The following is a 21,164-nucleotide window of genomic DNA, read 5'->3' as shown; positions in this document are numbered from 1 at the left end:
TTGCAGGCGTTTTCACGGACGGGATTTTTTTTAATTTTTTTTTTTTTTTTAATAGTTCCTCGCTGCAACAGTTTTGTGCAGTGACGAATCGGGCGCGTTGGTTTCCAGCTGCACCCCGGAGGCAGTTTATTTTCTATTTCTAGTCTGGACTGAGGGCTTTTAAATAGATACCGTTTACTGGGGTTTTTTTCTCGTGGAAGTGCGCAGGAAAGCGAGTGCTGATGGCTGTGAGATGCAGCAGAGGGCCGGCGGCGGGGTCCTGGGGCGCGGAGCCCCCGCAGCGCTGGGAGGGGGCCGGAGGTGCGGGATCTGTCCCCTTTGTTGTTCGCTCACACGCGGTTCGCCGCAGCCCCGCGCGCCCCCGGCGCCGCTCCTAACTCAGGAAGCTGGAGACGACCAATAGCCGCCCGGGGTTTTGCTCCAGGAGCGGAGGCGGGATGTTAATCCCTGAAATTTTGGATTCCGGGGCGAGCGGGAGCGCCCGGAGCGCGCCGCGCGTCCCGGCCCGCGCAGAGGACACGCGCGGTGTTTTGTCCGCTCCGGATGCCCGTAGCCGCCCGCCGGGGCCATGGCGGGACGGTCGGCGCCGCTTCGGGAGACACCGAGAGAACTACAACTCCCGGCGTGCTCCGCGCCGCCGCGCACGCGCTCCGCGCCATCTTGGCACCCGCTCTTCCGTCTCCTCGCTGTCGCGAGGCGGCGGAGACTACAACTCCCGGCGTGCCCCGCGGCGCGCCCGCATGCGCAGCGCGCCGCTGCGCCATCTTGGCTCGGGGAAGCGCCGCCGCCACCGCCACCAAACAAACCGGAGCGCGGCCCCGGGAACGGGAGCGGAGGGTCCTGCCGCCGCCGCGCCTCCCATGAGCCGGGCACGGCCGGCCAGGTGGGTCCCGCGCCCCGCAGTGCTCCGCCGCGGGGGCACGGGTAGCTGCGCTCCCCCGGACGGCGCGGACCCGCCGCCCCCCCGAGCCCGGGGCAGCGCCCCGTCCGCGCCCGGCGCGGGCAGCAGCGCCCGCTCCCCCCTCCCTCCCTCCCTCCCTGCATGCTTCCCCCGAGCCCGGCGGGGCACAGCGCCCAGGGGCCGGGGAGGGCGGGCGGGGAGTGCCCGGGAGGCGCCCTGGTGGGAGACCGACCCTCCCTCCCTCCACCCGTCCGTCCGTCCTTCCGTCCAGCCCCGCGCTCGGAGCCGCGGCGGCGGCGCCCGGGCTTTTGTTCCCGGTGCCACCACCCCCCGCCCCCCGCCGTGCCGAGCTCCCGGCTCCTCTTTTCCCCTCCGTTCCCTCCGGTGCGGCGGGAGGCGCTCCCGCCCCGCCGCCCCCGGTCCGCGATGCGCTGGGGCCGGGAGGCGCTCCCGCCGTCGGTCGGTCGGTCGGTCGGTCGGTCGGTGTTTTCTGGGGGAAAGGGGCTGGCGTTGGCGCGCGGAAAGCGGGGATTTTCACGGTGCTTTTGCCACGCTGCCGTATAATGGGCTGGTGCAAAATGCGTGCCCCGGGGGCAAGGGGAGCGTGCGGGAGAGTTCCCGCAGTAGGTGCTTGTGCATAACGAGAGGGAGGAGGCTGAGCGGCGATCCTGGGAAGAGCCTCGAGGAGGAGGCGGGGAACTCGGTAAAAAGGCTCGGGCGATGATCTGAGCGAGAGGGTGTAGGAAGTCCGTACCCTCGGGAAACTGCCGGATTCCTGCGGGCCATTGCAAAGGATGGAGCGAGCGTGTCCGGGAGTCGAGAGCGGGCTGAGAGGAGCCCGCGTTCATCGGCTTGGGAAATCGATACGTTACGGACTTGGGCTCACAGCGTTTCTGTTCCTTTTCCAGCGAGGCTGAGCTGTGTGGGAGCACGGACGCGAGGGAAGGATGCCTGTGGTGTGGCCAACCCTGCTGGACCTCAGCAGGGATGAGTGCAAGAGGATCCTGCGCAAACTGGGTACAGTAAGATGCAATTTGTGGCTCTGTGTGTTTGCCCTTCTGAGATTTGCCTGCCTACTGCTTCCATGGAATAATACATCTACAGGCGACTTGCAAGCAGTGTCCTGCATCTTCCACGAGTCATTGGTTTGACAGCCCTGGCTCAAAATGTTAAAGTGAGGTTTGGTAGATACTCTCAGCCCCAGTAAAGTGAGTGGAGGGGAGTGGTTTTGGTTTGGTCCAATCTCTCGTGGATGTCCTGGTTGCAGTGTTGCACTGCTGAGGGTTTTTTTTGCCACTGTTATCATGCAACAAGATGCTCTGTGAGAGGAGAGTCTTTGGGGTTCTTTTTTGTTTTGTTTCCCCCCTCCCCTTCCCCCAGTTCTGTGTTTAGACGCCTTTTTGTACCCAAAAAGTATATCGTGGAACCCTGGCTTAACTGGCCCTGTAGGACTGAGTTCAAGTGTTAAAGTTACTACTGTGAAGACTTAAAACGGGGGGGGGAAGAAATGGTGCTGGTTTGTGACCTGCAGTGACACACGTCAGGGCAGGGGGAGAACCGTGTCCTGGCTCAGCTGCCACAGCCACAGGAGCTCTTTGCATTGTTTCAAATGCAGCTCAGTGTCTGAGCCCCCTGCCCAAGGCATGGGTACTGGGACGTGGTTTTGTGCTCTGCCCTCGTGGGTCTGTGTGTATGAGGAGAGATGCTTTTGTATTTTGCAAAGTAATAAAAACGTTTGCTCTTTCCTCAAGCATCCTCTTTTGGCTGGCACAGGAGAGAGAATCCTTTGTTAGACCTTTGATCAGATCCAGAACAGTTGGTTTGAGTTCTTGGGGCTGAGTTTATTTAATTAAGGGGGTTTCTTGCCAGTTAAACGATGCATAATACTAGAAGGAAAGAAAAAAAGCCTTAGATTTCTTTTGAGATTTCACTCTGAGGACCATGATGTTGGAGATGATGTCAGGAAGAAAGCTGAGCTCCCTCTGACTTCCTGTGACCATCAAGTGACAGCTTTTCCTGTTCTCATTTTGCTTGAATGCTCAGAGATGATGTGCTGTTTCCTAGCTGTGCCAAGGTTCCCACACGTCGTGAAGCCATCCACTTGATGTTTTGAGAGTTGAGAGTTTATTTTCCCACCCTTTGCCCTTTTAATTTCATTCCTTGGGAATGTGGGATGTGTGTTCTGTTGAAAGGGTGGCACAGATGTCACACTCAGCCCTGCAATAAGATGGGCATCTCTTAAGGTGACAGCCCTGAGCCTCAAGCAAGGCTCCAGAAGTACAAAAACGAGGAGCAAGTGCAGGATGCCAAAGGCTTTGGGCTGGATGTGCACTCCTGAGTTTTGTGACCGGAGCTGTGCTGGCCGGGAGCGCGGAAAAACCCTCCCCCCGAGCTGCCGGGTGTGCTGGCACAGCCCTGCCCTGCAGCTGAGCCAAGCAGGGCTGCAGCTACACCTCCCTCACTGACATAACCTGGGCCCACGGGAAGGGGAAAAAAATTTAAAAAAAGAATCCCTTTTATTTTTGTTCTGCTGGCACGAGCCGTGTCCCCACGAGGGGGCCCTGCCAGCGGGGCAGGGCTGAGGCAGAGCAGAGCAGCTCTCCCTGCAGACAGGCTGCAGGGCCCTGACCCTCACATCCAGCAGCATCCATCTGCTTCCCAGAGCCCTGCTTTCCCAGCTCTCAGCACAGCATCCCACTGGGCTGATGGTTCAGCAGCAGCGGGGTTACTCCAGCAGGAGTCGAGTAGGTGAGGCTGGGACACATCCCGGGGTGTGTGGTACCTGCTGCTGCTCCTGGTTATCACTGAGCTGGGTGATGGTGGCACCTCCCGCTGGAAATAATGATATTTCTTTGGGAAACCTGTTTTGGCTGGGTTTTGATGTGTTCTGTGTTGGAAAGAGAGCGCCCCAGTTAGTGATTGCTGCACGGACACAAACTGGTTAACAGCTCTCTGTAATCTTCACTACCTTCCAAAAGACCAGAATGTGTATTTTTAAAGCTCTAGTGTAGAGGATCTCTATTTATAATGCAGAAGGGGAAAAAAAAAGTCTATCCTTGCTAAATAATTATATGGTTGTGGCTGAGAATTACTTTAAGTTGTTAACAGAGGAAAATCATTAGTATCTTAAATATTGTAACATGCTTGTCTAAATAAATGTTGATATTAGTAATAATCATTGCATTAATTAGCAAATGTTTTATAACTGAAGCTTCAAATGCCTCTGTAGGTCACTCAGCATCCCTGTGCAGGCTGCATAGTTAACCAGAGTGACTCTGCTTTGTGTTCTGGCTGCTTAAGCAGGACAGGAGAGCAGGACTTCTTTTCAGCACAATTCCCTGATTTGATTTGTAAATTAGCTCTTTGGAATCCTGCACTGAAAGCTTTTCAGAACAGCATCAGTCTTTTCTTTTGCAGCAAACTTCAGAGGTGTGAGGTTTTGGCCTGCACCTTTTATTCCTGGTTTTGGTTAGCTGGGGTGTGCTGTGGGGCTGGTTTGGGTTGGCTGCTGAAATGGACGTGTCAAATGAGAGGCATCCAAAAGAATTTGTATTTCTGGTTTAAAGCAGGAGTTTTGATGAACGTTTCCTTGAACTGTGTGAAGCTGAGAATAGCAAGTTATTCTTTGGCCAGTTAGCAGGCTCCATTATTTGCATTAGGTGTATCTTCACCCTGCTCAGCAGGACAAAATTCAGAAGTTTCAGTGCCTTTTGCTGTTGTATTTTTTAGAACACTAACGGCATGACATCACAGTTACCTGGAATTACAGATTTCCTGTAAATCAGAGTTGTATTTTCGTGAGTTAGTCTTTGTGATGGCTCTAAGTTTCGGAAGAGCTGGATTGTTTCTTTTGAGAGCAGGTTTAATTCAGTGTATTGCATTCTTTTCAGGTGCAAGCAGTTGCACAAATCAAGTAAATGGGCATAAAAGATTATGATGATCGTATTTAACAAACTAAAGCTGATGTTCTCCATGCTAATTAAGGAAAGGCATTACCAAAAATCAAGTTGCTCTTTTGATAGTGTGTTTCTTTTCCAGGCCAAGCTTTGCTATGGAATTTGTAATAATGATGCATGTTAAAAGATTTCCTTCTCCTGCTCCTAGAGAATTCTGAGCTACTCTCCAAACTGGGGGACGGTTTCTTGAAGCTTTTTGCCTGAACTGTCAGCTCAGAGAGAGCTTGACATATTCACTTGGGTTTATAAACCAGATAATCCTCTGTGATGAGAGAGTTGTTTCACAGAAATGCTTCATGCTGCAGAGTAATTGACTGAGAGAGCTCTAACTCATCAATCTCTTTTGAAAAGCGCTAAATAATTGGAAGACATGTTCCTCTTAATGATTTTGAAAATTAATAGAATGCTGTCAGTAATGAGGAAAACAGTGTGTGTGTTTTTTCCCCTGTGCTGTGAGCATTAAATAGAGCCACCCTTTGCTCTCTCCCCTCAGAGCTGGAGGCCTATGCAGGTGTCATCAGTGCCTTACGTGCGCAGGGAGACCTCACGAAGGAGAAGAAGGATCTTCTGGGAGAACTCTCCAAAGTGCTTAGGTAACCCTGACCTCTTTAAACCAAGAGCCACGGCCTGTTTTCTTTCCTTTGGTGCTTTGTGGCAGTGTTAGAGGACTGCAGCCAGCTCCTGAGTGTGTGCTGGCTTGGGGTTCTGTCGAGGTAGGGCTCCAAGGTCTTGGAGCGCAGGGTGCCTCAAGAACGAAAGCTGCGTGTTCTGGGTGAATTTTTCTGCCATATCCTTTAAATTTATTGCTCCCATTAGGAGGTTGGATTCTGGCTGTTTTGCAGGGGTACCCTGTAAGCAGTAATGTTCTTTTTGTTCCTCAGTAATGTTTTGGAGCAATAATACAGTTCACCCTTTCTCCCTGTGACCGCGAAAGTTAAGTGACAATCTCTTGAACGTAAACGCCCGCTCCCTTTCCTCTCCGAGGCAGATTAATCATAAGTTTAATTCCAGCTGGAGTTTTTAGATAAATGTTCGTGTCTCTCCCCCTGACTGAAATAAATGGCTGGCTTTCCACAGCATTTCCACGGAGCGGCACCGCGCCGAGGTTCGGCGGGCGGTGAATGATGAACGGCTGACCACCATCGCACACAAGTGAGTCACGGGGCCTTGGTGCCCTGATTGCCACAAGCACCCCTTGGAAAAACCCATTAGGCCTCAGCTGAACGATGGGACTCTGAAGATCGATGGTGGTTTTAAGAACAGTAGTTAAAACAGCGTGTGGGTGAGAGAATTGCTGTGTCAGGTCTACATCAAGGACTAGAAGCAGTTCTCTAGTACAGTTAGATTTTGGATCTGAGGCTATCCCATGCACTGTACAAGTACAATGTAAGACACAGTCTGGTGGCATGAAAAGCCTTCTGTAAGACAGACCAGAGGAAACAGAGAAGTTCCTAAGCAGGATGAACATGTTTGCCTTATTACTCACTTCTTGGTTTGCCTTTAGTTTTATTTTAATCCGTTTGGAAAGGTTATGTTAAGAGGGACTTAGCTACCTAGGAAAGACAAAGGGAGGGGAAAGAGGTGGAAGAGATGAGTGGAAAGCAGTGCATCAGCACAGAGGGGAGAAATGGTCAGAGTAGAAAGGACCTCTGAGAGGTGCAGGGGAGCAAGAGAACAAGTAATTATGTCCCTTTGAGAGTTACTTAACAATCTTTAAGAAAGGGGAAAAAATAGCGAAAAATAAGCATGTAGTTGTCAAATCAGGGTTCTTTTCCTGAGTCGGGTTTTCTTTTTAAGTTAGTAGTTCTGGTCTTAGCATTTTACAGATCATGCATAGTTTGCCCTGAGGTGTTGCACTTCAGTGAGATGTTATAATCCAGACAAAGTGCAGTTGTGAAGTGCTGCTTCTCTTTATCTTTCCTGTGGTAATTCCTTGTGAGTGATGGTTGGTAATACAGTATTTGATTTCTATCATTCTTCAACTCATTAGGAAGGCTGACTTTGCTAGCTTTACTATATGGAATGTTTGTGCTCTCTATTGTTTGGTTTTAAAATGTATTTTTACCTCAGCTCATGAAGCTCCTTTTGTGCTGCATGAATATGTATGAAGAATGCTGAAGCATATAGAGATTTAACAACAGAGCAGATCCTGTGTGTTTTACAAACTAATTTGTAGTAGTTTTTGCTGCAACTTGCTTGCAATATTTCATGTGAGAAGTTGTTCTTCAGAATATATTAATATATTAGATGGGTTGATTTGCTTAAGAACACTACAGCATTGGAAAACAATTTACCATTTTGGTTTTGCTGATTTGACAAATGACTCGTGTAAAATAGTCACAAACAGAAACACTTCTCCACTTAGGTAAGAACAGCATTTTTAACAAACATTCTAGTTTATGTGTAAGTACTAAGGCAAGAGCAAGTGGTAGCAGGAGACAGGTTTCTGCTTAGGAAGATGCTCAGGGTGTATTTTAATAATTTCATGTTCTGTCGCCTTGTTTGGGACTACTTTGATAAGTCTTGAACTCTCCTGTTCAGCCAAAACAAGATTAGCATTAGAAGCTGAGGGCTTTTCCCTGTACCACAGTCCATTTCAGGAGTCTTATGAAATCTGTTGGGTTTCTAGGTATTGCTATCCAGAAGCAGAGGGTACCAACTCTGCCTGAATAGTAGCAAACCTAATGAGGGAGTTTGGGTGTGATGCCCACACACTTCTGAGCCCTGAAAAACAAAACAGTAAGAGAAGAATCACCTCTTCAGTTTAATGTGGGAGGTTTTCTGTGTCAGCTGAGGGAGGTGAGGGCCCTCATGAAACAAAGGAAGTTGAGCGTTAGTGCTGGAGTATGTCCTGAACTGCCTTTTAGACTTTCACCGTTGTGGGGAGGGGGTAAAAAGGTACTTAAGTAAGAGTCCTGAGCATTCAGAAACTGGGCAGAGACTCACGGGATGTGCCTTTCTGTTCAGCATGTCTGGACCCAACAGCTCCTCGGAGTGGTCCATCGAGGGCCGTCGCCTGGTGCCGCTGATGCCGCGGCTGGTGCCGCAGACGGCCTTCACCGTCACCGCCAACGCCGTGGCCAACGCCGCCGTGCAGCACAACTCCTCCCTGCCCCTGCCTGCAGACACCGGCAGCAAGGAAGGTGAGGGACACGGGGGACACTGCTGTGACCCGGGGGAGCGTGGAGATAACACGGCAGAAATCGCTGTTAGAGATCAAAGGGGTTATTTCAAGGCCGGGTTGGACGGGGCTTGGAGCAACCTGGGCCAGTGGAAGGTGTCCCTGCCCGTGGCAGGGGGTGGGACTGGATGAGCCTTATTAAAGTTCCTTCCAGCCCAAACCCTTCTGATTCTATGGTTCTATGGGAAAAAAAAAAAAAAAATCCCAGATCTTTCTTATTAAATGTTATTCACAGAAAATATAAAAAAACCCTTTTTTTTAAAGATACCTTTCCAGTATTCTGCAGCATAAATCTGGCAGCTTTGTGTTGGTGAGCATACTAGCAACTGAGACAAAAAAATCCCAGTTTGTCAGGAAATGAGGGGAACATTCACCGATTAACTTCTTCAGCTCTGTAAGCTTTAAAAACTTGTACCCGTGGCTTAAGATTTGGTGGAGTTCTGTAAGTGATCCAAGGCACTTCAGAACACTTTGTTTTAAGAATGTAAGTAGATTTTGGTGGAAGTCAAGAAAATGTTGGTTTGGTTTTTTGTTTGGTTGGTTGGTTTTGTTGTTTTTCAGATCAGACATACCAAGGTAACACTTTAAAAGGTTGTTTTCTGCTTTCCCTGTGCCTTTGAAATAACGGTGGTACACATTCCAGCTGGCTTGGCTGAACAGGCCTGAATTGTGCTTTATGCAACTGGAACATGTGTAACACTTCTTGGAAACAGGCTGTTTCATCCTGCTTTTGTGAGATACTGGATCACTGTATTATTACATATAAGCAATGGTTTAAAAAAGCTGATTAGCGAAATCAATCTTCCTTACCAAAGGAATATTTTGGTTGTTTCAGCTGGTGTACTGTTGGGGAGAGGCAACAGCACTTTTCTATCAGTTACAAGTCTGGATATGGTCATTTACAGAAAAGCAGAAAGATCAAAGCATTGAATTAATGCTAAAATAAAAAAGAACAAATTATGAAGTAAAACATCAGATTAATACCAAAAAAGCTCACATTGGCAGCACAGATTTCTGGGGGTGGGAGGAGGAGGGAGGTTAGATTTCTGTGTTGTCTTTGAAGGCCATGAGCTCCGTGGCCATGCTTAGCTCAAGCTGGGGAGCATTCCACAGTGCCAGGATTGCAGAGGCAGGAGTGGGGGTAGTGACCCCGTGAGTCTCTGGCTTCCATTTCGGTTGTTAACACAGCGATAGGATAATGGGATTCTGCACTGCAGTTATATGGAAGGTGTCTTTTCTCCTCTTCAGTGGTGGTTTGCTATTCCTACACAAGTACCACTTCAACCCCAACATCCACCCCAGTTCCAAGTGGCAGTGTAGCACCAGTGAAGTCCCCCAGGCCCGCCAGCCCAGCCTCCAGTGTAGTCGTCTTGCCAAGTGGAAGTGCTGTGTACGTCAAAAGTAAGTGATCCCAGCACCTGCTGCACCAGAGGGAAGGAAAGGGACAGTCTGGGGGCTGGAGCACAGGCTGAGTTAAACACTTGGACCCTGGGCAAGTCGCTGAAGGCCTCTGTGCCTTCGTTTAGGTCAAAGAATGAATTTATTGCTGCCCTTTTCCCGAGAAATTGTGTTCGGGATGAACCCGCTGGCAGCAGAATGCTGCAGGGAGCAGTAATGCTGCAAGGACGACAAGAGGGGAAGAGATTTTGAAAATAAAATATAGAAATTGCTGTATATCAGTGGATTTCTATTCCATCTTGTTGAGAACTTGTCTTTAAGGTGGCTCTGCTGGTTGCTTCTGCAGAGGACTTCCCTCTTCACTCTGCTTAAATAATCCATAGTATTCACTTACTTGAGTTAGAAGAGGTCCCTCCTTTCCACTTTCGCAGTTGACACAGACCTTTTTTTTTTTTTTTAGGATGCAATTTGGCAGGCATTTATGTGCTTACATATTGACTATGTCTGGCCATTTTGTGATTGATTTGGAAGTCAGTCTCAGTGAGACTTGCCTTCCTGGGCAGCTGTGAAGGCTTCATATGAATTCCAACCAGATTCCCATCTTCATGTATTTAAATTTGGAAATAGAAAGAGTCTTTTTTTTGTGTCCTGTGTGTCCCCTTCTTTGTTTGGCTAATAAATCAACTAGTTCTAAAAGCAGAGTGCAGCCTCATGTGTATGCCCTCAGTGTGCGTAGTTTATTTTACTAATAATTAAAATGTTTCCTTTAGTCCTTATTTGCTATCTGTCAAAATGACAAAGAAAGATTAACAGCGAAGGTTATAAGTGGTATTTTTATGCTTGCTGTGGTTATCTTTAATATTTTTAAAATTATTTCAGTCTTTCTGCTCTATGTGTGCATTTGTATAAGCTGCTAGCCAGTCAGAAATGTCACACTGTACTTAAATATAATGTTACCTGCCCACCACCATCCTTAGTGGCTGTGTCAGCCCAGGGAACCCATTGCATTAAGGTTCTTCTGATTTATGCACTAATCACTTGGCTTCAGTTTAAAGATTCAGAGGAGAATGTTCTTAACATCTTAAAAATTTAATGTAGACCTCTATTGAATTATTACATGGTAATGAGTATCAAACCAGTCTAGACACATGATAGAGGGTTGATCATTTTTATTCTGCCTGTCCCTAGATTTCATTTTCCCCCACTTTGTGTGCTTCGTTTTGTTGTTTTGTTTTTAAGAGATCACGTGTCTGTCAGAGTATGTTACATCAGTCCCATTAGTTTTCACAAAGCTGCTCAGGAGCAAATTTGGGAGGTGTGAGTTGTAGTCCTGCCTTTGGCACTGGTGTGTGGGGTGCCCTCTCCCCAGCCAGAGCCTCACTGAGCCATTAACCCCTCCCTGCCTCTGCTTCCTCACCTGTCAGGGCTGACTTACAGTGGACCTGGGTTACCTTTGAGCTGAATGCCTGTGCTTGACCTTGTACAAATGCAATTTCTAACGTGACATGAAAGGAAAAACGTTCCTGCAGAACCCCAGCAGTGAAAACAGGGGATGAAATGAGCTGTACTTAACATAAAATAATGCTCTGCTAGTTTAATCTTACTTTCTTACTTCTTGGTTGGTTGGTTGGTGGGTTGTTTGGGGTTTTTTTTGTGGTTGAGGACCACAAATAAATAGTTCTCTCTTCTGTATTTCTTGATGCCCCAGCAAAATAACAGCTGTGTCCTAACATTCCAGCTGCTTGTGGACTTTGGATTCAGATGGATTCAGAGGTTCTGAAACTCCTGCACATGTTCAGTGTGATTAGTGCACTCACAGTTATAAGTTTGCATAGTGCACTCACTATGTAAGGAATACTTAAAAGCCTGTCCATGATAAACCCTGAAGTCATGTAACCAAACCTCTCCTGTGTGGAGGGAGATCACCACGAGGCTGGTGCAGTAAACTGTGGTTAGAGTTTCCTTGTGCTGCTGCAGCCACAACTGAGGGCTGGAGTTCAAAACCAGCTCCAAACGAAGCCTTTGCTTCTCTTCCCTGGGTCAGGGTCCCTCTGTGGGCACGGCTGCTGGCCTTGGGGAGGGACCTGCAGAGGAGCTGGGGCTCCTGCTGGCACAGGAGCACATTCCTCAGAAGTTACCTGCTGTGCTACTGGGCACTTCCTTGGCCACGTTAATTCCTGCATCTTCACTTTTTGAATGCTTGAGTATTTAGTGATTTTAATTAGAGATTGGCCATAATTAGACCTTGACCCTAATTAGAGGTTGGCTGCCAAGCCAGTTTGCTCCAGTTACCAGCAGCAAGGCTACTTTTTGCTGTGATGGGGCTCTTTGTCTTCAAGCCCCAGGCACGGGGAACAGGATCTTCAGTTGTCTTCTGCACAAGCAGGATTGCATCTCTTCAGCTTCTCTCTGGTTGTTTGGGTTTCTTTTTTTAAACAGCGTGACACTGGTTAACATAAATCTCAGAATCACTGCCTTCAATGCTACCCACCAGCTGTAAGAATTTGGTTATTAAATTGTGTCTTTCTGTAATCTAGACCAACTTATGAACCTCTTGCCTACTTTGGAAAGTTTTGTTTGGGTTTAAGATCCATTAATCACGCTTTTATCCTTTACTGAGCTGAATATTGCAGCAGATTTTTTTTATATGTGTGCAGTAGATGCTTGTGAGGCAGAAGGAACTCTTTTGAGCCTGGGCTTGGTTTGTTTTTCATGGCTGTGTTTTATATCCGTTTTACATCTGTTGCTCAAAATGCACCAAAGAAGGGAAAAGCTGATAAAGTGAGGTTAAATCCTCATAGTTAAACTGAAAAAAGGATCTCAAGGTGCTGTATTGAGGTGAAAGGGAGAAGGGTACTGTAGGGATAAGCATGGCATGGAAGTAGGTGCAAAGGCTGAAATCAAGAAGACTGTAGGAGGATAAACTTTGCAGTTGCTGCAAACAAAACCACCACCACCAGCAATGCAGTGACAAGTTTTGAATTGAAATGTGCATGGCATTGTGCCAACCCTAACCCCTCATCAGTCAAACTTCTGGAGGCAGAATGAAATCCCTGTGCTGGCTCTTGTGTTCTTTGAATCTGTCAACCTGAGTGAAGTAACCCAGTAACTGAGCAGCTGGGGTTTTGGGGAGGGTTTGCCTCTGGTTCCTGGCACTGTGAGTGTGGTCTGTGCCAGGGACTAAGAGCGTCTGAGGTGTGATCCAGCTCGGTTGTGACCGTGAGATGTAATTTACCCTCTGTTCCTTTTTATCTCACTTGCGAGAGGGTGTCAGACTCCAGGAGTGTGTGGTGTTTTGGGAAGCACTGGGAGCTGCAGGCAGGGGCAGTGTAATTGAGCAGAAGTGTTTCTTTTCCAGGTGTCAGCTGCTCGGACGACGATGAAAAGCCCCGCAAAAGGCGGCGAACGAATTCCTCCAGCTCTTCCCCTGTGCTCCTGAAAGAAGTCCCGAAGGCAGTGACTCCTGTCACTAAAACTATCACAGTGCCTGTAAGTGGCAGCCCCAAAATGAGTAACATAATGCAGAGCATTGCCAACTCCCTGCCACCACACATGTCGCCTGTGAAAATAACCTTCACGAAGCCCTCGACGCAGACGACAAACACCACAACACAGAAGGTATGTGGGGGGAGCTGCCAAATGTTCCTCTGTTCTGCTTCTGTCAATGAGTAAGATGTGATGTTTGACTCTTCCTTTCTGTGAACTGTCTGGCTGGTTTTTAAGGATTGCCCTTGGGATAAGGTAATCCCTCGTTAAACCGAACCGAGAGAAAACCGAGCTCTTGTGTGACTTTAGTTCAGCTGTGTGTGAAAGGACCTGGATTGACAGCCGTGGAGACTGAAGCCCTCTTTTTATCCACAGAACAGGTACAGCACAGGCAGCGGGAGTGCAAGCTTCCCCCAGACTGCCCCAGCCATGTGCCTCAACCCTGACCTGAAGGGACCACTTCTAGGGATGAGAGGGGATTCAGTCTCCATGCTCATTCAATTCTTGGCCTCTCTGGTGAGACTGCCAGCAAGGTTGCCAGTTAGTACCCCTTGTGGTGTTGGGTTTTGTGATATGGACACTAGTCCACTGAGAACTGGATCACATAGGCCACTGAACAGCCTTCAGATGGTAACAACTGTTGGTCAAAGGTAATCTTTCTTATTTCTATTTTCCTTATTTATAATTATTCTTTGCAGTAGTAGCATTCCAGGAGAGATGGCATGGGCTTTCCCTTGCCAAGCTTTTTATCTAGAGGCTAGTTTCCTTGGCTCTATAAAGCATATTCTTGGAGCTGATCAAAGACTGGGGGGCTTTATTTTCCTTTCAGTACTAGTGTGCCATTTCTCATTCTGCATTAACAGTGGTCAAAATCAGTTGCATTATTTCAGCTGAGTGTGCCCAGCTTCCACCACGGTGCAGTGTGTGGGAAAGGTTTTCCCTGTTGAAGTTGTGTACTAGACTCAGATTTTTACGTGCCTAATCTATGGCACGACTATTTTCCCATGCTTTAGGAAGCATTTCAGATGTGTCTGTTTTTCTGTTCTTAAGATGTAAAAAAAAAAAGATGAATGGCTCAGACCAAGTTCATTCTTGGCACAGTTATTAATTAAGGCAGACTTCAGGGAGGGGGGTGTCTCTGTGGAGTTAATTTGGCCTCGATGCTGACAGACTGATGGTAGGCTGGCCACTAACAAGCATTTTTTTCCAACTGTGAGAGACTGACTGTTGAGCTCAAACCTTCACATGGTGTTTGTTCTATTAGTCTTAATTGTTTTATGACTCTCTTTGGATTAGCAGGTTCCCATGTCCCGATTTTTGGAAACTTTAAAACCAAGTAAGATGAACTGAAGTAGTGTGCAATAAAGGTCTTGCTCTCTCTGGCCTTTTCCCACTCCAGGGCTCTTCGATGCTTTCGTTTGATTCACTGTTCTATAAGTGTCCTTAATCAAATTTCATAGAAATCCACGAGTGAGCACAAACCATCCAGTAAATGTCCTGCATTGAGTGCAGCAAATCCACAGCTGCTGCAGGGCTTAACCACCCGTCCTGCTGCTCGTTAGGCTCATCTTTTGTGCACAAACAATTGTTTTGCCTTAAATGTCTGTAGGGTTGGATTAAGTATGGGTGTTATATATCATGGTAATTAAAGACAGAGAGTATTAAATCTCCAAAAGAATGGGCTGTTGGTGTTTGCTGCAGTTGTGCCTCTGCCTGTTCTGACACGGGAATTTTAGGGTTTGCTGTGCACAGTATTATCTGACTCCTACTAATCTGCAGTGACAGGAAACTCAGTGCTGGTTTGGTGAGGCAGCCAGGGCAGAGTTTGTATCTGAACTTGTCACACTGCCCTCTTTTGTTGGATTTAGATGTGCCAAAACATGTCACTGGATCGGTTTGGTGGCAGAAGTCCCCTTCCGTAGTTTTCAGTGGAATGTCAGACTTGTTCCCTCGTATCCAGCAGCACATTTCCAAGCTCTCTGTGAGCTCTTGGATATGAATGAAGGCCCTCGTCTCTCCATGGCAGCTTTTTGAATTGCTTTGACGTTTTAGTAGGGTGAAGGCAGATTTGTGGTAACAGCTAATAATGTCACAGCTCTGGTTCCTGGATTGTCTGATAATAAAGTCCCCCGTCCAGGACACAGAAGGAATCCAGTTAGTGAAGTTCCTGGCAGTCAGAGCCTTTATTTTTCAGGAACTGGGTTTGGATGTCTGTCAAAATGGAGCTGACAGGACTAATTTCAGTGTATGTTGGGAATTAGTTTTTACTGTAACAATTACAGTCAACAACAAAAAAGCCAACTTGATTTTTTTTTTTGTGTGTGTGTGTGTGTGTGTTAAAAGCCAAGCAGTCTCTGCTGTAAAACATGTCATGCAGTTTTGGTAGCCAAGAGAGATTCTTTTGATCCTTTCAACGTATACGTGAGAAAACAGTATTTCAGAAGTATGAAAGTTGTGATTTGAGCTTTTACATTTTTATCTGAATTTTGTTTTCTGGATGCACTTCACACATGAAGTTCACTGAACTTTGTTCCGCTGTGTTAATTTTGAGAGATGAAATGGCACAGAGAGACCCAAACCTGCTTAGTCATGGTACAGCAGTCACTGCTGAGCTGCAGTGCTTTACAGGCCCTACTCCTTGCATGATTAAATCATGTGTCTTTAAGTGATAGTCTTGGACTGGTGGTTTTTCTCTGTCCCTGAAGGAAGAAAATGGTCTTCAGGACTTTGATTGTGCCCAGATTCATTCTATGTGTCTGTACTCAGGAGAGATGCTGAACTTGCCCTGTTGCACTGTGGTTTATATTCACACTGACCTGCCTTTTGTAACTGCAGGGTGTCCTTTGACTGTATTCCTGAGTTAGTTACCCTGGGTGGAATGGAGCTGACCCTGAGTCAGACACCTGGGAGGTGTTTCTGGTATTAACTGGCAGTGTAGGGAACAGGTAAAGCTCCAGAGCCACATTTTCCCCTGCAGTTCTCCCACCAGAACCAAGCTGTGCCACGTTCAGCTCCTCTGCGTGGTTGTGGCCTAAGAGCAGTTTGAGAAGGGGGTTTTAATTAAATCCAGGTTGGGCAGAAGGCGAGATTAAGACTGATGCAAAGAAATGTTCTCCCTGGAAGGTGCAGGCACTGCTCAGGTGTGGGCAGCCTGCTCCAGGGGACAGTGAGGTTTTGGGTTTCCTCAGATCAGGACATGAAAGGCTGAGCTGAGGAGCAGAGACCATAAAACTGAGGCCTGGGGCAAAAGGAGAGGCAGAGGCAGCCATAGCCACGTGGGGAAATTTGCTGCTCTTACTCCACCCACGTGGTTATTGCCTTTTATTTTTGTCCTCCGTTTTTCTTTAAACAAATTATAAACTGCTCAATCTTTTGCTTAAGTGTATTTTTGCTGCCATTATCATATTATTTCTTTATCAGGCGAGGTTTCAGTAGTCCCTGGGTAGCAGTGTAAGGCTTTGTGTGTGAGCTGACCCAGGTTTCTTTGCTCCTCCTGTACTGTTTTGTTCTGTCTGCTCTTGTTACATGGAATCATTAATAAGTTGATATTTTCAAGGTTTTAATAAACTAAATTTTTATTGGAACAATTGCATTATTAAAATAATTTCTCAATACTCTTGCATGGTAAACTGAAGATATGTTGTATTTCTGTGCTTTTTTTCTATTTTAACTGTGTAAGTACAAGAAGGTACATATAAGTGGAATAAAAGTTTTCTTTATGTAAACTGTCCCCATAGTCAATAATAAATAATAATAAAGGCTTAGTTTCCTAGGTCAGCTGCTTAAGGACAGACCTCTTCCAATCTTGTCGTGAATTCTCTGGTTTTCTATGTCAGATCAGATTCATAGAGTTGTAATTGTAACTTGCACTGGGGTGATGTTTATTTTCTTCAAACAAATGGTTTTCAGGCATATAAGGAAGAATTTCTAGTTCCTGAGAGCACTAATTAGAGCAGAAAATGTTTCAAACCTCAACCATTTTTCTTGCACTGATGAAATATTGTTTACAGCCTTGTGGGTCAAAAATATTTCCCATTACTGGCTCAGCAAGTGCTTGTTAATTGTTAAGGAGAAAAACCCCATCACCTATTCTCTCTCATTGCCATTTCTTGCTATTTGTGCAAGGTTTGGGAGAATGGTGCTTGAATCTTGCTGAACCTCCATTCAGTTCCACTGAAAATGGGCTTCAGGCTTCCTGGCTCAGTATAATGAAGTCAAGCAGTTCGTTTCTGTCTGTTTGCCTTCAGACATGAGATAATGCTATTTTAATTGCACAGTAATGGTTTTCCTTAGAAAAAAATCCTTCTAATTTTGAGGAAATGTTTACCACCACTTCTTTAAAATAATTGAAACTTTCTGTTGCCAGCAAATGTGATTATGACACTCTTAAATGCTCTTAATAATCACGTATCTCTAAAACTAAATACACAGGCGGGCCCATAACTGCAATCTTAATGCTCCTAAACGCGTGCGAAGGACAAATGAATTTCCTGTTGTTCTTTTTTCTTTCTTCTTTCAGGTGATAATAGTAACCACCTCTCCAAGCTCAACTTTCGTACCCAACATCCTGTCCAAGTCCCACAACTATGCAGCAGTCACCAAGCTGGTCCCCACGTCGGTGATCGCCTCGACGACGCAGAAGCCGCCGGTGGTGATCACGGCGGCCCAGCCCTCGGTGGGCAGCAGCAGCAGCAGCTGCCCCGCTGCCCCCTGCACTGCCAGCACCATTGCTGTCACTGCTGTCGTGTCCTCCACGCCCTCCGTGGTCATGTCCACCGTGGCACAAGGTATGGCCCTGACTCTGCCTTTCCAGGGGGTCTTACCTGAGGGATTGCGCTTTGGAGAAGGACGCTTCGGGCAGTGTCACCTGGTGTGTGATGGGTAAAGCACAGGAGATGGGAGAGGAGTCTGCTGATGGAACTAAGCCAAGAGACTCCACAAAAGTTCTTGCTGAACTCTTTTTCCTCTTTACTTCGACAGTTAGTGTGCAGATCCTCTTTTCAGGGAGAACGTGGTGGGGCGGTGTGACATAGTTTTTGATCATTAAAACGCTGTAGCCTCCAAATGACTGGCTTTGAGAACTCCACCTGCTGCATGGAAGTGGATGTTTCCAATATTTGAAGGTGATTGCTTCTCGTAAAAGCCTGGTTTACAAAAACATGCAAAGTTAACATCAAAGAAATACAACTTGAGTTTAACACGCCCAGATGACAATTATGAAAGGTAGAGAAGCGTTTACATCTCGTTATCTGTGTATTTTATCAGCACGTCAGTTCTAAAGTCCTTTATAATTAAGGCCTGAGTGGGCCTGATTAAAATTTCCAGGTTTCTGATTTCAAGTTGCAGCTGTGTGTGCCAGCTGGACTGTTCAGCTTCACAGCCACCAGCTAACCTTTGAAAGGGAAGCTGGGAGTGAATGAAGGGATCTTAATGAGCAGCACTTAAAAACCCCCCACCTGACAGTGACAAGTGTCACATCACAGTTTTTCCTGGCTCGTGTTTTCCATTCTTGTTCCACACTACAAAACTGGGTAACCATATCAAGGCTGAGGAGGTATTTTCCTTCCATATTGCTTCTATTAATATAATCAGATACTAATCCACAGAGCAGAAGGGCTTACAGCAGACTGTTGAAACCATTGATTTTTAGTTGGGTTTGCTTGTGGAAGAGACTTTAATTCTAAAATACAGTAGGTGGAGCATCTCTGTAACAGTTTTTTTCCAGCTGTCAGTGTCAGTGCAGAAGATGCTGGTGAAACATTTTGGGACATAAACTGATAATCCCTCCCAATGTAAAGAAAGTTAAACTCCCTTGCCTCCTGACGGAGCGGTTCTGCCACGTGGGAGCTTTGTTCCCTCGCAGATCCCCGTGCCTTTTCCAGCAGCAAAGCCAGTTGGAACACACAGTTATTCTGGGGGTGGCAGTGTCTGTCTTTGGCGATGCACTGCTCACTCTGCCCCGTCTGCTCTCCCGCAGGTGTGTCCACATCAGCCATCAAGGTGGCCTCCACCCGGCTGCCCTCCCCGAAGGCTCTGGTGGGCAGCCCCTCGCAGCTCCTGGCGCAGTTCCCCAAGCAGCACCCGCAGCCTCCCAAGCAGCAGCTGCACCAGGTCCCGCCGGCCCAGCAGCAGCAGCAGCAGCTGGTGCCCTCCTCGGGGGCCCAGCAGCAGCCCCAGCAGGCCCAGCTGCCCCCCGGCATCAAGCCCACCATTCAGATCAAGCAGGAATCAGGTAGTGGGGGCTGCTCTGGGGTCGTGTCGGTGAGCTGTGGCCGCGGGTCCTGCCCACGCTGTGCACGGGGAGCTGGATGATCTCTGAGCGCAGCGCTGGGCTCTGACCTGGGCAGGAGGAGATGTTTGCATGTGTGCAGCCAACGGTCACTGAAGAATTCGGTTCTTTCATTCTCCTTGTTTGGTTCAGGTGTTACAGACCATGTTTTGTCTCTAGGGGTTGAGAGGTATGTAAATGACTTCAAAAGTAATGTGATTGGCAGCCTGGAAGAGACCAGTTTGCTGAAGATCCAGGAGCTGTTCAACTGTATCAACTGGAAAAAGAAGTTAATCCATGTTTTAATTCTTTTCTTTGGTCCAGAAATCAAACCCTACTTTTGAGGTACTTGTCAAAACAAATACAATTAGATCTGGAAGTTGGACTGGATCCTTTTTGTAACACTGATTCATTCAGCTGACTTTGGGCAAGTCATGTAATCTTTCTTCCTTGGCTTTTCTCTGCAGTGGCATACAGTTCTTATCTCAGTAAGAAGTAATGCTTGCAAAGTTACCCACTTCTAAAGGAAGAAATGCTATAAAAGTGCAAAGTATTTTTATATACATATTAACATAAAATTAGTATTTTGTATTGATCATGTCAGTAAAATTACCATTTTATAGTCATACTGTTTAGATCCAAGAATTAATATAGACCATAGAAGGAAAAAATAAACAGAGCTACTTCTGTCCTTTGATAAAACTTCCTTAAGGATTCTAGGACCATTGCTTGAGGAAAAAATAGCTGCTAATGAAGGCAGATAAAAGGCTTCCATCCTCCCATCACTGAACAATATTTGATCAATAAGAGCTTCACTCCTTGTCTTCTCCCATGGGTTTAGGCTCAGTGTGCTTTTTAGTTAAAAGTTTCTTTAGAAATACCATTTTTTAAGCCCGGTTCCTTTTGGCTTCAAGGTAACCAATAAATCAAGAGGAAAGAGAACAGTTTACTTAAAATAACCTTCCCTAGCCAGTGTCACAGTTGCTTCCTTACAGTCACTGATGCTCCTTGTGCAAAAGGCTTTTTTTTAATTTGTTCAGGGTGGCAAAGTTTGTCTAGACTAATTAAGACCCATTAGGATTTACAGACTAAATTGTTGAAGAATTACTTCACTTTTAGATGGTTCATTATATATGAACCAATTCAGTCTTGACTGCAACCTGTTGGCTCCTGGGAAACATTCTTCTTTTTGAATCGTGGACCAGGAAAAGTTTAAAAATTACATCAAGCAAAGCAATGATGGTATGGAATCCTATGCCTCAGTGGGAGTAGCTAGGAATTGAAACAGGCACTTGAAAGGCAAAGATGATGGCTGCCTTGGTGTTTGCAAAACAAACAAAAAAACCCCAAACCCAAGCAAAGAAAACCCAGCCCCCAGAAATGAAATCATTCTTTTTCAGGATCAAGAATACATGGGCTCAGAACTGAAGCCTTGTGGGGCTACTTGCCCGCTGGGCCTTGGTCTGAGAAAGCATTTCAGAGAGTAACTTATCGTGCCTGTATTTTAACAGTGACTTTCTCCTTTCCTAGGTGTTAAAATAATCACTCAGCAGGTGCAGCCCAGTAAAATCCTTCCCAAACCAGTTACAGCGACCTTGCCCAGCAGTAGCAATTCACCCATTATGGTGGTTAGCAGTAATGGGACTATCATGACAACTAAACTGGGCACTACTCCCACTGGTAAGTTCTGGCTCTGAGAAGGGAAGGGAGGGTAAACCCAGGCATCCAGGTGACCAGGCATGGCTCAGTAGGGTTAAAAACCCCCACTTCTCTCTCCTGAGCAGGAAAGCACAACAGCACATTCACACTCCTGCTGTTATTTATTCTACGTCAGGATTTGTGCACTGAGGGCTCTTTTACTCCTCTTGTGATCTTTGAATTGCTACACAAAAATATCATTGTTCCTTCCCCACTGGGGTTTTTTAAAGGAAGTTTTCTTTCAGCTTCTGCAGATACTTTGCACTTCTGTAGCAC

At 46.7% G+C, this 21,164-nt stretch overlaps 1 protein-coding gene across 10 annotated transcripts in view; it reads left to right on the top strand.

Moving 5' to 3' along the window:
* The first annotated feature begins 777 nt into the window (after nt 1-777).
* Nucleotides 778-21,164, top strand: part of EMSY (EMSY, BRCA2 interacting transcriptional repressor) — a 36,391-nt gene continuing 16,004 nt past the window's right edge. For 7 of the 10 annotated variants that reach the window (XM_017836015.1, XM_017836011.1, XM_017836009.1 and 4 more), the window contains exons 1-10: nt 778-883; nt 1,810-1,918; nt 5,351-5,450; nt 5,935-6,009; nt 7,825-8,000; nt 9,287-9,439; nt 12,795-13,054; nt 17,442-17,709; nt 18,900-19,154; nt 20,721-20,870. In XM_017836015.1, the coding sequence (XP_017691504.1) occupies nt 1,849-1,918; nt 5,351-5,450; nt 5,935-6,009; nt 7,825-8,000; nt 9,287-9,439; nt 12,795-13,054; nt 17,442-17,709; nt 18,900-19,154; nt 20,721-20,870 (1,507 nt within the window). In that variant the 5' untranslated portion in view covers nt 778-883; nt 1,810-1,848. The remainder of the gene's footprint in view (nt 884-1,809; nt 1,919-5,350; nt 5,451-5,934; nt 6,010-7,824; nt 8,001-9,286; nt 9,440-12,794; nt 13,055-17,441; nt 17,710-18,899; nt 19,155-20,720; nt 20,871-21,164) is intronic. The other 3 variants (XM_017836016.1, XM_017836013.1, XM_017836012.1) reach the window with 2 other exon arrangements.

The sequence above is a fragment of the Lepidothrix coronata genome, unplaced genomic scaffold (genome assembly GCF_001604755.1).
Source record: "Lepidothrix coronata isolate B3197 unplaced genomic scaffold, Lepidothrix_coronata-1.0 Scaffold268, whole genome shotgun sequence".
In the NCBI taxonomy this organism is placed as follows: domain Eukaryota; kingdom Metazoa; phylum Chordata; class Aves; order Passeriformes; family Pipridae; genus Lepidothrix; species Lepidothrix coronata.
This window is presented reverse-complemented; position numbering and strand designations above follow the sequence as displayed.